This window comes from Conger conger, chromosome 11 (genome assembly GCF_963514075.1).
Source record: "Conger conger chromosome 11, fConCon1.1, whole genome shotgun sequence".
Lineage (NCBI taxonomy): Eukaryota > Metazoa > Chordata > Actinopteri > Anguilliformes > Congridae > Conger > Conger conger.
This window is the reverse complement of record NC_083770.1, coordinates 32,116,944-32,134,117: the sequence shown is the minus strand read 5'-3', so window position 1 is coordinate 32,134,117 and position 17,174 is coordinate 32,116,944. Positions and strand designations below refer to the sequence as shown.

General features: G+C 40.6%; 2 protein-coding genes across 4 annotated transcripts in view; one reads left to right on the top strand and one right to left on the bottom strand.

Moving 5' to 3' along the window:
* The first annotated feature begins 1,274 nt into the window (after nt 1-1,274).
* On the top strand, nt 1,275-7,270 carry smarcb1a (SWI/SNF related, matrix associated, actin dependent regulator of chromatin, subfamily b, member 1a). 3 transcript variants are annotated; one of them, XM_061261864.1, is made up of 9 exons: nt 1,275-1,431; nt 2,341-2,452; nt 2,672-2,780; nt 3,216-3,353; nt 3,786-3,913; nt 4,054-4,220; nt 4,542-4,732; nt 6,242-6,373; nt 6,611-7,270. In XM_061261864.1, exons 1-9 carry the CDS (start codon nt 1,348-1,350, stop codon nt 6,648-6,650), a joined length of 1,101 nt encoding a protein of 366 aa, XP_061117848.1. In that variant the 5' UTR covers nt 1,275-1,347; the 3' UTR covers nt 6,651-7,270. The 3 variants fall into 3 exon arrangements, with proteins under 3 accessions (XP_061117848.1, XP_061117847.1, XP_061117849.1); XM_061261863.1 differs by having other exon boundaries at nt 2,651-2,780; XM_061261865.1 differs by lacking the exons at nt 6,242-6,373; nt 6,611-7,270 and adding an exon at nt 5,451-5,665 and having other exon boundaries at nt 2,651-2,780.
* Nucleotides 7,271-7,523: 253 nt separating this feature from the next.
* Nucleotides 7,524-17,174, bottom strand: part of LOC133139950 (stromelysin-3-like) — a 32,358-nt gene continuing 22,707 nt past the window's right edge. Inside the window, exons 8-16 of the mRNA XM_061259440.1 lie at nt 16,705-16,809; nt 15,848-15,855; nt 13,174-13,314; nt 12,245-12,310; nt 12,027-12,100; nt 11,649-11,742; nt 10,915-11,110; nt 9,596-9,686; nt 7,524-9,274 (exon numbers count right to left, since the gene is read on the bottom strand). Of these exons, the coding sequence (XP_061115424.1) occupies nt 9,103-9,274; nt 9,596-9,686; nt 10,915-11,110; nt 11,649-11,742; nt 12,027-12,100; nt 12,245-12,310; nt 13,174-13,314; nt 15,848-15,855; nt 16,705-16,809 (947 nt within the window). The 3' untranslated portion in view covers nt 7,524-9,102. The remainder of the gene's footprint in view (nt 9,275-9,595; nt 9,687-10,914; nt 11,111-11,648; nt 11,743-12,026; nt 12,101-12,244; nt 12,311-13,173; nt 13,315-15,847; nt 15,856-16,704; nt 16,810-17,174) is intronic.

Here is a 17,174-nt window from a genome sequence, read left to right as displayed (position 1 = left end):
TAGACACAGCCTGGACTCCATGACCATACAAGGGTCCCCATTTTTCACTACGACGCAGTCTCTGACTCCATTTTTTACCACATGGTGGCACCAAAAACTACCAATTCCTGTGCTTCAAAACACTTTTTGCAAACCCATGGAAGGTCAATGGCTAATCACAGCCACTTTGTCCATATCTTTTTTCATTAAATAAATGAAATAATAATGTGTTTTGTGTTTACTCTGTTTCCCATTGTCTAATATCACATTTTGCCTAAAGATCTGAAACAATTCATTGTGACAAATATGCAATAATAGAGGAAATCAGGAATTCTTACTGCATGTACTGTAAGTCTAGGTGGGTTTCCAAAAAGGCCATTTGGAGACTTAGTAACCAAATGATGTTATGGGTGTTTATAGGTGCAAGTATGCATAGTGTGGCTTTAGAAAGTATTCAGACCCAGTCACTTTTTGCACACTGTGTTGTGTTGTAGATTGATAAAATTGACATTGTTGCCCATCTACAGTATGTACTACACTGTCTATGACAAAGTGAATGTTTTTAGATTTTTTTAGCAATTTGCACACCTGGATCCATCCTGAGATCATGGGATCCTTGCGCGACGCAGGAATCGAACCCAGGTTCGAATGGGAACCCCTACACTACAGGCCCATAGCATGATGCTGCCACCACCATGCTTCACTGTAGGGATCACCTATGGTCCACTATGTCCAATCAATTCAATTCGTCATGGGTGCCAATATATAGGCACATCTCAATGATAATTAAAGCAAACAGGATGCACCTGGACACAATTTGGAGTGACATAGGAAAGGGTCTGAATACTTATGTAAATGAGAGATTTCAGTTTTTGATTTTTAATAAATTAGCAAAAAATTCTAAAAACATGTTTTCATTTTGTCATTCTGGGTTATTGAGTGTAGATTGATGGGAAAGAGTGAAGGATGTGGTTTGCTGTAAGGACAAGTCATCGATTTTGAGTGACCAAAATTTCTATTTAAAAAATAGTTTTCATAATATACTATATGACTTCAAACACATTCATTTATATTTGTTTTACTGAGTCGATATATAGATTATTTTTTATCCATCGTATTAGGAAGATCAACTTCTGGTTGGTGTGAGACATCTGGTAAAGAACCGAGTTTCACATCAAACCCGTTTCAAAACGTTGCCATCTCCAGTGGCAGGAAACCAGTTTACACCTGCATTGCCTCACTTCCTTTTTCAAAATGGCTGAGAGAGGAAGGGAGTAAATTGTATACGCCCTCTTTCTGTTCGCCTTTAGCGCATGTCCACTCTGTGGTTGCGCATGTGCATTACGACGCTTTGTTATACCAGCTAAGATGGCGTTAAGCAAAACATTTGGACAAAAACCAGTGAAATTTCAACTAGAGGAAGATGGAGATTTTTATATGATTGGCTCAGAGGTCTGTACTTTTTTGTGTGAAAGTAACGTCTGTTTTTTTTGCTAGCTATGTCTGAATAACTATGTCTTAAAAGGAACCGTAACTTACTCCTGGCCGTCTTCATTGTGCTCTCGTGTTGATTGAATGAACCCTAGTCGTGTTGTCACATAGATTTTCCCGGTTGTCTATCGACGTGATCATCATAACTATTAGCTTGTGAATTGTGTGCGATATGCGATTTATTGCAGTAACGTTAGGTATTACAGAAACATAACGTTAAATTAGTCAGTACTAGCTGAGTAGTGGGTGTACTTCATTCTATTTTATCTTAAAGCTAATAGCCATGTGAAATGGCCCCAATCGTAATGCTGTTTATGAAATGTTTTGTGTTGGTGTAGCAGTCTCAAGTTTACCGCGCGACTACATTGATTCTGTTAACGTAAACGTGCCCTGAAACCTTTTTGTGCGTTGTCCAGTCATTACATTGGGCCCTAAGCACCGCTATCTTGCTGGCTTACTACCCACATTTATTCAGTTGACTTGACTGAATAAGGAAAGATTGGCTAACGTTTGAGAAATACTAACATAAGCTGTGGGACAAGTAGCCTGTAAATATTTATCCCAAATACACGTCAGACGTGGGCACATGGTAGTCACTTTGTTTATTGATATTAATAATTCATGGGCTCAATAATTTAGCTAACGTATTTTAGATTTTTAAACGAACAAACAAGGTCCCTAACATACCAATGTATCCCATGTATGAACACAGCCACAGACAGTGTTCTGCTTTGACAATGTTTGAATATCTTTTTGACTATTCTTATAAATTTGTCAGCTTTTGGGAAATTGCTAAAGGTAAACTGGTGTCCCTATTCATCTACTAATTTCTGTCCTTGATGTTTATTGTTTATCCATTATGACTTTTAGGTTGGCAACTACCTGCGCATGTTCCGAGGCTCCTTGTATAAGAGGTACCCATCACTTTGCAGGCGATTAGCTTCTGTAGAAGAGCGGAAGAAAATTGTAGCATCATCTCACGGTGAGTGTAAAATCTTTGTCAGAGACCTGTTTTTGTACCAGAAGTGATTCTTAAAATCCCATGGTTTCAATTAGTGCAAACTTCAAGTACTACTGTAAGCAGTAAAATTTCAAGTGGTTATATAGGCTACCAATCAAATATATTCCACAAATAATCTGCTTTTGGGCAGCAGTGTCTTCAGTGTTTTCTTTGTGTTAGATCATGGTTACACAACTTTAGCCACCAGTGTGACACTTCTGAAGGCGTCAGAAGTGGAGGAGATCTTTGAAGGGAATGATGAGAAGTACAAAGCCGTGTCCATCAGTACAGAGCCCCCGGCCTACCTCAGGTAATGCCACAAACACAGTTGAACATGCACCTTGCATTTGACCAAATTGTAGGCTATTACTTTTATCCTTCATGCTTGTTTACATGGTTCTGGTTAGTTAAAGTAGATCCCAGTGCCTGTTTTGACAGTCTGATTTAACCCTGTTTTAATCCTGTCCTGTGCCATCCTTTTCCTTTAAACAAATCTGGTGGTATAATTTTGGTTTAGGGGGGCAAAGGGCATTGCACAGTAGTTCCTCTTTCCGCTGTTTGCACTGTTGTGTTTGGTACAGATGTTGTCTAACACTGACCTTCAAATATACATTAAGCTGAATTTATATATGTATAGAATGTCTACTTCTTGTTTCCAGTAAGTGAATACTTGCCCTATCCTGAAAAACATTTGAAATGTATATGGATGTGATGCAGGTTGTTGTTCTTCTCGTTCTGTACATAGGGAGCAGAAGGCAAAAAGAAACAGCCAATGGGTCCCCACCCTGCCCAACAGCTCCCATCATCTGGATGCTGTGCCCTGCTCCACTACCATCAACCGCAACCGAATGGGACGTGACAAGAAGAGGACTTTCCCCCTCTGGTGAGGTGCACTGCACACACATACCTGCTCGCACAGGCACATCACGCACACATACGCATGTATACACAGACACACACGGACACGCACGGACACGCACGGACACGCACGGACACGCACGGACACGCACGGACACGCACGGACACGCACGGACACGCACGGACACACACAGACACAGCAGTATGACTGTGTTATGTAGTGGACTGTCCCTTTCTGATTAGTCCTAGGGGCTTGAGAACAATCCAGCACAATATATTACATGTTATTTAGGTCACCCTTTTGTACAAAATGAACTGTTTTTAAAACAAAATGAGCACTTTACAAACTGGCCCAATGCGGAGATGTTATTTTTAAGTTATAGTCACCACTTATTTTTATATCATTTTTGTATGCATGTTTTTGTGGAGAGGTTGATCATTTCTGTCCAACATGCAGCTTTGATGACCATGATCCCGCTGTGATCCATGAGAATGCCACCCAGCCCGAGGTCCTGGTTCCTATCCGCCTGGACATGGAGATCGATGGACAAAAGCTCAGGGACGCCTTCACCTGGAATATGAACGGTAGCACTGCACTCTCCACAGCTGTGTTAGGAACCACTCCAGCACCAGTTTAGCATCACAAGGTCATACGGCCTGGACCTCACAGGTTTGAGTCTGGTCTGTCGTTAGCCATCGGTGACCTTGTGCTCTCACCCCTCCAGAGAAGCTCATGACGCCCGAGATGTTTGCGGAGATCCTGTGCGATGATCTGGACCTGAATCCTCTGACCTTTGTCCCTGCCATTGCCTCTGCCATTCGGCAGCAGATTGAGTCCTACCCAACCGACAGCATTCTTGACGAGCAAACAGACCAAAGGGTCATTATCAAGGTGCGTTGTGCTTCCAAGGCCACGTCTCTAGAATGTATATGTAAGGATGGACTGGTGAGCAGACCTAGGTTTATACCTGGGTTCATTATGAAATTATAAAAGCCATTTCTGCTTAGAAGCTGTGTTCGTTTCTTCGATGTTCCTCTTTTGATTTAGCAGGCTTGCAATAACTGCAGTTCATTAAAAACATTTTGTCCAAGTATCTGATTTCAGAAACAGCCTTTTCCAGGCAAAAATGTAATGGAATGCTGGTTTATTAATGATAGTTGCGGAGGCAGGGGCTCTTACTTTTCTTCAACTCTTTCTTACCTGCCCTTGCAGCTGAACATCCATGTGGGGAACATCTCCCTGGTAGACCAGTTTGAGTGGGACATGTCAGAGAAGGAGAACTCACCAGAGAAGTTTGCCCTGAAGCTGTGCTCCGAGCTGGGCCTAGGGGGCGAGTTTGTCACTACAATCGCTTACAGCATCCGTGGGCAGCTCAGCTGGCACCAGAGGACGTACGCCTTCAGGTATTTACAAAAAAAAAGAAAAAAATACCACTGGAAAAACTTTACCTTTCACCCATTCAAGTGCCTTTGACCACTATGACCCCTGAAATGTAGGACTTACCCTAAGGACAGGCATGCATGCACACAAAGCGCAGAGACCATGAACACAGGGGTTGCAGTCCAGACAAAGTAAGCATAGTCGTTCATGACTCACCAGCTTGGTCTCTCAAACACAGGGATTTCAGCTTTGTTCCGACCGACACACTTATTAAAGCTACATCCTGTTTACACTATGCGCAGATAAGGACCCCCTTACCCAATTAAATATTTAACCTTGTTTTTTCTCCAAGAGCTGACGTCGTACTTGTGGTAGTGATTTTCCTATTTCCTGTTTTATTTTTATTTTTTTACTGTTTTAGAATGTATTAACTGTATTGAAGCATTATTTCTTTGCAGTTTCAAAGGGTGCACAGTCATATTGTTTTTTTCTTTCCCCTCGTTTTCATTTTGCATCGATTGGAAAGTGCATGTTCTATGCAGTTTTGTGCTCTGCCATTTCCATCCACACCCCCTCCCCTTCATTTTAATATTTGAGTGTGACGCTTGCAGAATATTATTTCTTCACATTCCATGCAAAGGCAGATTATGAATGCTATTTTTTCCTCATTGATTAAAAAAATACAGTGCCTTGCCTTTTCAAGAATCTAATTGTTCCTTTCCTTGCTGTCTGTTCCAATAGGTCTGATTTCAGGTCAATATACTTGTTCATTTCTTGAACCCCAAGCTTAACCCCTCCTGAGTTCTCTCTTCATGTCCTGGGAAGCTGAGTACTTTACATTTTTCCATGTGATGTTGCAGGGCCAGTCCCTAAATGTAAAAATTGTTTGTGTACATTTCTGTTTTTGTCTGAATCAGGAGAATGGAGTCATTTTCTACTCTAAAAGTTTCTCTGTGCAGGGGTGTGGGGGGGGGGGGGGGGGTTATAGAGGAATTGAGAGATATGTTGGTCTAATGAACAGCTTTTCTGTGTTCTCCTGGAACCTTTGCTCAGACAGTCTCAATTCTGTGCTCTACCCAAGTTGGATTACTGTGTTAAAATCTGCCCACTGGTTCACGCAGAAGGGAATTCAACTTCTGGAACATTCTGTAACACATAAAATGTTCTTGCTTTTATTTTACATTTTTTTGAGACTGCTTTGCCTTGCATGCACTTTCCAGATTAATCCTGGAGACAGTGGCATGTAAACAGTTCTCTTAAGAGTAGAGCACATAAATGGGAGAGTTAAAACCAGTGCACAGACGTATTTACATTGTCTAATACGATGGAAAACACAAGCTGGTTGAATGAATAATTTGTTATTTTGTTAAGAATATACAGCATTCGTTTTGATGCTTTTTGCCTTGCTAACACAAGCTTGCTGACTTAACACTCTTTTTCCTCTCCTGGTTGGTTGCCTGTAAAAATGTCATGTGACCATTAGGGTTGCTTGTGTTCTGGTCTGACTGTGTGCTGTGGTGGTTTGTCTCTAGTGAGAACCCCCTTCCCACTGTGGAGATCGCCATTCGAAACACAGGCGACGCTGACCAGTGGTGTCCCCTACTGGAGACGCTGACAGACGCAGAGATGGAGAAAAAGATTCGGGACCAGGACAGGAACACCAGGTGGGTGATTCGGGGACAACATTTTAGTAATATCCAATAATATTTATTGTTGGAAAGGTAAATAAATGTAATTACATTTTACCAGCATATTTAGAACTTTGAACCCAGACTTACTATGGCAGGCAAAAGTTTGAAACTATGGAAGATGACCATAATCATATTATACATTTAGTCAGGGTCTACCTCTGCTGTTACCCGAGTGACGTTGTTTAATGTTTGTATGCTTTAACGTTTCAGGCGCATGCGACGACTTGCAAACACAGCTCCCGCCTGGTAAAAAAACAAAAAAAACAAGAGAAATTCAGAAAGTGCAGGTTTTGGGCAGTTCTTGGACATTCATAAAACTAGTCTGTTGGGATCTGCTGCAATGTTGCAAACTGACTTGGCTGAAAAACAAAAAGACACAAGGCATTCCACTGGGCATCTGGGGCTGGCCTTCCTGTGCAGTCCCTCCCAGCAGGGCTCAAAAACAGGCCTGCTACCTCAATCACCTCTGTCCTCAGTACTGCTAATCACCCCCACAGACCTTCTATGCACTTATGAGATGACCAGCTAACTCTTAATGCTCATAGCTGAAACATGCAAGATTAAAGTCATAGCATTCATACGTGTCAACGCAGAAGGCAGTGGAATTTCCCTAGAATGAGCATGTACAGAGATCAGAAGGCACAGGGGAACTAAACATCTGGATTGTGTATAGAACATCTGTGGCTCCCCCCCCTTGCCCTGCATTCAGATTGGTGCCCTAGTTTTGACTCAACCATGCAAAGAGTCCTGTGTAGAAGACTTACTGTTCTATTGTGCTGTCAGGTTTTTTTTGTATAGGTGCCCTGTGCATATTTAGTAAAAGTAATTGCTTTGTTCTTTTTTAAAATGTATAATAAAGTCCACAATTAATATTTGCCTCATCCATACATGTGAAACACCTGGTTCCCCTTCAGTCAAGCCTTAAGCCTGAATCTTTCAGACATTTAGGAAAGGTTTTAATTTACTACAAATCTGGCTTGAAAAGTCGGGTGGTTACAACATGGAAGTGCGTTTACTACTGTGATGAACTAAGAATGGGTACAAGATATTGCTCTCACAACTGGAGTTAAAGCTTTTTTACCCCAAAAATGGATTTCAGAACAAAGCACATAAGACATGGGGCTGCATTTTAAAAGTATTTAAAACAAAAACAAGAAAACTTTCTATAAGGCCAAATATCAATGAAGTATACAACACATTTAATATTGCTAAATTTGTTTAGCAGATTTCAAAGTATAATTGACTAGTTCAAGAAAGTAACCAGCGAAACCAAAGTGTCAACTTTGACTCATTTGTGGTGGTGGCAGGTAATTTTTATTTTTTTTGCACACTGAAGCTGCAGAACTTTTTATCTGCGTGTCCCAGGCTTTCTTCTACTCTTTCATCGTGTCGTTTTGTCCCCCTTTGTCACTGGCATGGTAAGCGCTTTCTATTTTGGTAACGATGCTTTGGCTACAAAGACAGCAAGGGTGGAGTGCTGACGCCGCATTTTCTCCTGGGAACAGAATTTCAGGCAGTCGGCACATTTATGAATGAGTCTAGGCAGCAACACGGTATACAAGTCATCCTCCACTCCAGTACTGGGGCACACTGTTGCATGCTGGTTATATTCATCCTATCTCTTCATTAGAATTGATTGAGCTGAGTACATCTCTGTATTCAATCCGATAGATTTTTGCCATACTTCAGCTGCAACTTCAAAGATCACACTTTCTAGCTGTTCTGCTGTGTTTATTAGAAATTACCAGCAGGGGGAAAAGCCCATAATGAACTCCAGATCCTGGTTTCAGCAAGCTGTAAAGAGGCATTTTTCATGTTTTGAAGAATTAACCTTGAGTCATTATGTCAAAATAGATATGTATGGCAAATTAGGTGAATCAATAGGCTATTTAAGTTGTTCAACATTTTGCCTAATTAAGAAATTGCAACTGCAGTGGGAACAGAAACCAGCATACACAGGGAGTCCCCAGGATTGAGGTAACAGCTCAATGAAACTGACAGTTGTACTGACAGCCCAGCTGGAAGGGAATCCAGCCTGACAGCTGATTTCTCAGCCTTCAACACAAGGGTTGGGAAACTACAACCAAACAGATCAAGTCTGTCAGCCAAGGGGATGTGCAGTATCCAGTGTCATGTATGGTTTCTATAATATCACTAGTTTGCCATCCCAATTGCACACTCATTGAAGTGCTCTGATGCTGGGTTTCAACTATGTTACCAACTGCTCAATTTATTTCATTAAGTGATCATTTAGAAAGGCAATCTCCCAATCTGGAAATAAAACAATGAAAACACAGTGCATATGTTTTGAACTACTGATGTGGCAGCAGTTGGAAACAGGTGCGTGCACACACACAAAAAAAAGAGTTAATGGCCAGCCATCAAATGTAGATTTGTGATATAATAAAAGCATTTAGAAGACACCCATGTTACAGCAACAAAAATAAGCCTACAAAGAAATGGAAAACCATGTTTGTCCCCTGGACAATGTATTATACCATTAGTCATACCATTTCATATATGGGAAATGTCCGCCTCGATAAAAACTAATTTGACAGCAGTGCTGTGGGGATTTCTTCAAGACCGTGGCCAGTCGTGGTTGGGCTGTGGAGTGGGTGCCCCATCCACTCAAAGCCACTCACAATGTGCAATGATGAAGCAAACAGTCCACACTCCCCAGAACCTTCTGGGCCACCAGCATCCTATCGGTGGTGGGCGTCCGGGTCCTGGGGTTCATGATGGTGGTCGCGTCTCTCGTCCTGATCCTGGTGGTGCTCCTCTTCATCCCTTGCCCCCTGCCAGGACTCTCCTGCCTGATCCTCAGGGAGCGGTGAGTAAGCTGGGTCTTCCTCCGGGGTGTCAAAGAGGGCTCTCCTGTCAGATAGAGAGGGACCGTTCTCATCATGAGTCCAGGAGCTTGTAACAACACCATGTTAATGGACATGTTAATGACTAATGATTAAACAATGGTAAATAGTTTTTACAAGTTTTAAAATTTAGATGAAATACATCAACTGTGTGGCTGATGGGAGAAGGTAATCTCATCTCATAATTTGCTGAAAATTCATGTAGTGCTTTACAGAGAAATCCCAAAACCACCATTGTCCACTATCACCATTGCGAGTCATTTTCCAGCGGCGGTCTGATGGCCATCACAGCTTTAGCCTGATTACAGGTAAATTCCCCAGTACTTACAAAACACCTGGAGTCATCAGCAGCTTCCGCCCTCCTGGCTGGTTTGGGAAGATATCTTCTAAAAAGAAGTACATGTGCCCCACACCGATGCCTGTTGGGGAAGAATTAATGATCAAAATGTAAGCTGTTCAGGATGATTGCATTCTCTATGAGTTTTAGGTAGGGCAGAAAGCATTTTAGACAAGTAGTTATATCCTGGCTTGTGAAATCTATATTATTTTTTTAAACAGTAGTTTTGGTATGCTTAAGGGTATTTTTTTTTTGTAGATGATGGCTGTCAAAATATTCTTTGTGCATTAGGCAAGCTACATAATTTAATTCATGGTAGAAATTGTCACTACGACCATTCAAGACATAAAGCAAAAATGTGTTAGCAGACAACATTTCTCAGTACATCAAACATTTCCTGAAGCTACCAAAGTACACAATTTGTCAAGCAGGTAAGTGACAGGTACATCACTTAAAGACAGCCCTGTCTACCTACATGTTGAATTTATGACCCATATCTCCACCCTCTTCCTTCTTTATCAGTACTACATGTATGCTGGGTGCTAGTTACCCAAGTGCCACAACAAAGGGAAGCCTTTTGGGTATGCAGAGAAGGCAGAGGACTAATGGGGACTGTCAGTCTGACTGTCAGAAAACCTGGTACTTATGGTTCTGAAGAAGACAAAGATTGCTGGGTGTGTGATGATATACTCACTTGAGCTCCACTCAGATGGCACTAAAACAGACAGATGCTGAGAGCCACCTGCTTGACAAGTCAGACAACACATCTGGCACCCCCTCTATACTATGAGCCCATGAAGGTTACGGGGGTTAGGCAACATATGATAATCAGGCGAACAAAAATATATTAAATATATATATAAAATATTAAATATTTCAGATCCTTCCCATGTCCTCTCTTGCATTCTCAGCCTCTTCCCTCAGGCAGACATAGGTATCCCAGGTGCAGGCTAAATACATTAAAACACTCATTTATTGACCTGTAAATCCAACTCGTCTATAGGTAAACAGGAAATGTCAGATGTGGGCTGACAAGTACTGTATGTTGATTATTGTGATGTTGGCAATGTGCACTGGGTATTGTTTTTTCTATTTCTATTCCTGACACAGTGTTATGTCTTAGTGAAATTTATCTTGGGGTAATTGTAGAATCTTGAATATGATTCCTTGTCTAAAGACAAAGCTGTACTGAATCACACTTGAGAAGTTTCCACTGAGAAGCAGCAATTCACTTTTCAGTCTCATGTCTATTCAGGAAATGCAATTTCAACCCATAAACAGTTTTCTTGGGATGAAAAAGAGGCACTTACCCAAGAGGTCAATAACAATGGAGTTGCCAAGCAATAAGGAGAATCCCATGAGCACCCAGGGCAGGAAGGGTGCCTGGAAATTGAGCAGGCCAAAAAAGTTCATACGGACATAGGGGTTTCGCCGGCTCCAAATATACACCAGCATGATTGTAAATGCCTGACCCAGGAAAAACAAATTGGCAAAAAGGCCGAAGAGCTGAGGACCTTCCAGTCAAGGAAGAAACGCGCAGCATATGCAGGGCCCTATGTTCAGAGCTGGCTGTTGGCATAAACAGTCTATGCAGTCATTTCAGTCTACAACCATCTCTGGGCCACACATTAGTTTCTTATAGTGGTGGGAGTGTATGTTGGGGCACTTTGGGGCCACAGCAACATTCTTGTTTAGGGCTACCAAACCCCCAGGGCTGGCTCTGTCTACATGAAGCTAGTGCAGTGTGACATCAGCAGTAGTGTTTTGGTGCACCAAAATAAAACAACCGTGCATGTTCAAAATGATGTCATATATTGAGTTAACATTCAAGAAATCTGTTTAATAAGATAAATGAGCAATGTGAATTAACTAAATGTATAAATTTGCCATAGAAAATGGCTTGCCAAATTTATAAACAAGTCAAGATGGTACACCCTCAGGAATTCTCAGCATGAGGGACAGATTGGCTACACAGAGGAGCTGGGCACAGTACCTTCAGAAAAGAAAAATAACGAAACCAAATGCACTTGGGCCAGAAGGATACAGTCATGAGCACCCCCCCAAACAGAAACATGAAGACGAAGTCCGCTGTCCGACCCCGGAAAGACCCCTCCTCTAGCATGCGGCAGTATCGATATCTACTCCGTCAGGGGAAAAAACATTTAAAACACAGCTGCAGTGGGGAAAATAGGTTATGCAAATTGTTATGCAAATTGACTGTCGAATGGTGAGGTGGAATATTACTGTAGGGTGAATTTGCAAAATACATATGTGCTGCCACTGAATTTTTTACATTTCTACAAGCAATTTCTTGCCAAGTGATACAAGCTACCCACTGGAGATGTGAGTTGATGAGGTGACATGAGTTCTTCAGAAAAAGAATGAATGCTAAAATGAACTGCTAATAAAATCACAAGGATACAGAAAAATCATGTTGAACATAAAACTGAATCCAAGCGGGCCGAAAAAGAGGAAGTTGGTTACCAGGCGCCATATCTATTGAAGCAAGAGATAAAGGAGATGAATACACAACTTAAATGAGCATTTACTCTTTTACACCTTTTATGTAGAAAGCACTGACAAAGTACAAAGTACAAAGTAGTTTGAATTCACTTAAAAAAATATATTGTTTCTTCTTACCTGGTATCTCTTTATAATCAGGTCAGGATTGAAATACAACTGAAAAGGGGTGATTAACTCCAGCTGCTAGGAACACAAAATATGAAATATGATATACATCATAAATTCTAAAATGAAGGGAACTGATTATTCAGCATATCAAATATCAAATGTGAACTGAATGAAGCGGTTATTCTATGTCCAGCTATACACAGTAAAATACACATTTTTCTATTTCAAAATGTATACATTCTCAGGTTAGATTTAGGTGATTTTAAAGCATCATTGACCATCATGGTGCAGTACTCATGGCAAAGGGGAACTGAAAGAAAAGTTAAAAAGTACCATAACAATTTGCAGTCCGTATGTAAATTATAGATTCTTTCCAAGTCACTCTATAGAACCTTTAGAGACAGTATTGTCCAAGGTAATTTATTTGTAGAACGTTCAATACACCAAATGCAATTATACACCTGGAATTACAAACTGAACGGAATGTGGCAATGTAGCTTGCACAGGAGCGCTGGTGCATGCCAAAACAGTAACGTCCTCCCCCATCTCTAACCTCTTCCCTACACATTTGGTCCTGCTGTTCGCTATTGGTCACTGGCCAGTGGCTTTCAGTTTAGTCTTAGCTTCACCGATTACATCAACCGTAGACTGGGTCGTGAAAATACATATTCCTTTTTTATGAAGGCCCAGTTATTTTATTATTTCAGCGAATGTTTTAATCTAAGTTAAGATCAAGTTGCATGGACATTTGAATGTATGCAGGGGAACAGATGGATGCTTTACGATTGCGTCAACTACATATAAAGTTATCTAACTGTATAGCTACACGGCTGCATTTATTAATGCATTACATTGCCCCCTGAACTGCTATAGAACTCGTTCTCGTTTATTAGCTAGTTCACACTTAGTATTTCGAGTATTCCTTGCAGAATGCTTACCACCGCGGCAGTGGTGACAACACAGGCTGTTGTATACGCTCTGGTGACGGCAGGAATCTGTAGATATTCTTGGGTGAAACTGTGGGCCATGGTGATCCTTTTAGTTTTATTTTTGTTTATGCTTTCAATAACGTTTCCTGGCTAATTCGGGAGACGATTCGTGAGCGCACAGGGTCTCCGTGGCCCCTTTAAATCCCATCCGACACTTCGCTGTAATTTCAATAGCAGAAACGCCCAAACACACTCCAGCCAGTAAGAACCATAGAGGAAGAGGCGGTGGTAAAAACCCGGAAAAGAGCAGACAGCAGAAGTGAGCAATCACGAACACAGAAACCAATCTCAAAGTGTAGATGCACTAAATTATCCGATTCGTGTTTACTGTTGGAGCGGCCACAAAGCGCCGGGTATATCTAAGGTTATATAGGTTTGCGTTTTGAACTAATCAATCATTAGCCTATAAAATATTTGATAAGCGACAATTTCGAGTAAACTACAGGAACGAGTTGGACACAAATCTCTCTAGGCTGGCGCCAAGTTAATAACCTCCACGTGGATGTACGTAACCCTATGAGCCAAACACTACAATCCTTTTTTTGCGTGAACCAATCGCTAATTGGTGATGACAGTTCAGTTGAACCAATCGACGTGCTATTTTTGCAAAAGCGCTAAGCAATTCTGATTCAGGTGATCGGTGACATCTCGAATTTGCGACCATAAATAGAATGATCTATTTACAAAATTTACTGTGGTGCAATGTGACAGAGACGAACCATTTCAAACAAACGTAAAGGCTATAGTACGCAGTCGGCCGCGATCGTTCTTGGTGATACTGTACATTCGGTAATTTTGTAGTGTAGTACAAATATTTATTCTAAAGCGCTTTACTGTGTTTGTAGATTTTATGTAAAATGATTCTCCGTCCATTGACCCTAGATTGCTGTAAATATTTTGACAAAAAAATAACAACACTTCAGAAGATTTTATTTATTTGTATCAAAATATTGAACAGAATTTATACACTTGTATTTACATAGTAAATATGATATTTGGGTTAAAACAATCATAAAAAAAACTAATGATTATGTTAAGAACAGGTATACATTTGTCTAAGAGGATATTTGAATAAAATAACAGCATTTTGGTGCTGTACATATCATTTTGTGTTTTTCCAATTCAACAGCCAATTAGTACCAGTGCTAGCAAAGACAGTGCAGAGTAATGTAACTTGTACAGCAGCTTTGGTAGTTTGAAAGCCTCTATACGTCAGCAATGTGGAATAAAGCAATCACAATGTGCTGTAAAACACAAGTGTAAAATACATAGAAAACTGAAATTCCACCAGTGTCCAGCACTGATGCACTGCACATTTTGTCACAACAAAAAGCATCCTAATGCTTCACACACACACACACACACACACACACACACACACACACACACACACACACACACACACACACACACAGTATATATAATCAACAGTCACAAACTGTCATCAGAAATTTGGATTCTCACTTGATATTGTCTTGAACATTAGACAGCAATGGAAAGCACCATGAAGAAAGGACACATGTACATTTAATTCAAGTTGACTTAAAGCCATGTTCCTGAGGAAATTATATGCACGGTTTCAGTTGTTCCCAATCTTACATCTGGACATAAACGTTAAGAGTATAACTGATCTGTATATATATAGATTAGTGTTCAGCATGGCAGTCATGACCTGTGGGGACACTGATGTCCACTGTACTGGTTCAGTCACAGTTAGAAATTGCAAGAGAAATACAAATGTTATATTTTGACCAAAAGCAAGAAAAGGACAAGAAGTTTTTAAATCTGGGAGCATCATGTGTTTTAGCACCTTTATTTGTTAAGTGCTTCATTTAAAAAGCACCAAAGCGTTAAGCCGCCTGCAACCATAGTCCAGAGAAGGTGGGCCCTATTGTAGCTATGAGCTACATGTTTGTGCTGCTACATTTGTAGTTGTATTTTAAGGAATGAAACAGCAATACAGGTGTGAGTCTATCCAAAGGTATGCTGTGATATCTTCAGTGGAATTCTTCAAAGTGTTAATGTGTATATTCTGGAATTTTCACCACAATTTGGAATGCTTAATTGCAGCTGTAGGACCACACCATTGCTGCAACATTATTTGTCAGTTTGGGAGGGTTGCACACTATCACACAGGTCCTCTGAAATGTACACACTACACAACTGACGGAACACTTCTTTTTTTCACTGTAATCTGCCGTTCTGTGCCAGAAGCTTGTTAAAAAGTGTTCAGTTTTGAAAGGGGTTTCCATGGTGCATCCTGTTAAAGCACACATTAACAATGTAGCTGGTTGCTCCATGCTATGGTATGAAATCCTGACCATATGTCCCAACTATGACCAGCAGCCCTGCAGGGTGGTATATATTTGTGCATAGACGCGCTGAAGGAGGTAGTGTAGTGTCAAATAATCATTCCTCGCCTCTCCACTCCTAATGCAAGTCCCCTGCTAGTAGCTGTGTATGAAGTATACTTGCTTCAGAGCAATGACTGCCTACAGTACCTCCAGCAAGTTGACCTGAAAATGAAAAGCAGCAGCAACTGGTTGCTTACACCCAGGAGATATGTATGCTGGCCCATGTTCTCCGAAAGAAAAGACATTGGGCAGGGATGGCAAGGCCCTACGATTACATCTGTATAAAAAAATCACACTGAGATAATACGTCAATGAGCCCTGAGGAAGATCCAGACAGTATCTAAATGTTGTACTAGTGTGCATATCACTTATTAAAGGTGTGTTTGGGGTTGTAAATACTATGATTACAAATGGCATTCCAAATATTAAGAAAATGAAAATATACACTTATTACATGTTCTGTTGTTGAATGAATTAGGTCTTTTCAAAGGAACCCTATCTATCACTGGAATGCATCCTTTGTATTCATTGATGTTGCTGATTTACATGCAGTGCTGTTCCAGTCACTAAAATATAACCATGATGGGCACAAATAAATAAGAATATAGCTGCACAGAAAGTCCAAACACTGAGTTGAAAATTTTTTCCTGAGAAGTTATTAGTTCTGTTACCTTATGTCCAAATTGTTGTTCCAGCATAAAGCCAAGATAAATAAGTTTGGAAGAAATATAGACACGCAATTAAAATGAACACGTACTATTAACGTACAATTAGGTTTCTAACTTGCAAAACAAGCTGATAATTAATGTCTACGTTTAGTGTAAAAAATGTGTTTAAATCAATATAACGTGAGAGTGCCTGTTGAATGTTGTGTCTGCTACTGAGTTTAGAAAAGGGTTTGCAGAATGAAAAAGTGGGGCAGCAAAAGCATTAAAAATCAACAGTGGAGATCCTTAGACAATGTTGCTTGAAATTCACAGGATGTTGAATATAGCCTAATGATAGAATCTGTGTCAATCATTCACAAGAATGAAAGAGGCTGTGTCATATATTTCACCCAGCCAGCTTTGTGTGACACTGATCTTCAACACCAGTGGTAGCCTAATCAAAGATTAAGACTCGTGACAATTGAAAAAATCCATTCCAACATAGCGTGGATATCCATCCAGTGCCTTTACTCCCACAGGGTCAAACTTCCAATACTGCTTTCCGCTGAGGAAGTGGGCAAAGCCTGTAAAACAGGGTGACAATTACATGATATTGTTAAATATAGTCTACTGTGTATTATTTTAAGGGAAAGTAACCCTTTCCATTCAATAAAAATGATATTGGGGTACTGATTACTGTATCACAGATGTTAGTTTTAACATTGTTGACACATGACTGCTTGGATATAACAAACAGGACAATAGTGACCAAACAAAATACCACAAAGTCCTGTTGGGTTTATGCAACTTCTACAAACAGAAGAAACTAATTTTAGGAATACTAAAAATATCAAATCAATGTCAAGCTACATGGGACCAGCTGTTGGTGCTGATCTGCTCTCAAAGCACGAGGGCCTGACTGACTTGGGCTGGACTATCCCAGCTCAAT

Excerpts from the sequence above, each read along its gene's own strand:
- smarcb1a (XM_061261863.1), top strand. The coding sequence starts at position 1,348 with ATGGCGTTAAGCAAAACATTTGGACAAAAACCAGTGAAATTTCAACTA. Across the intron at positions 4,221-4,541 it reads ACCAAAGGGTCATTATCAAG|CTGAACATCCATGTGGGGAA; the intron begins GTGCGTTGTGCT and ends CTGCCCTTGCAG. Across the intron at positions 6,374-6,610 it reads GACCAGGACAGGAACACCAG|GCGCATGCGACGACTTGCAA; the intron begins GTGGGTGATTCG and ends TTAACGTTTCAG.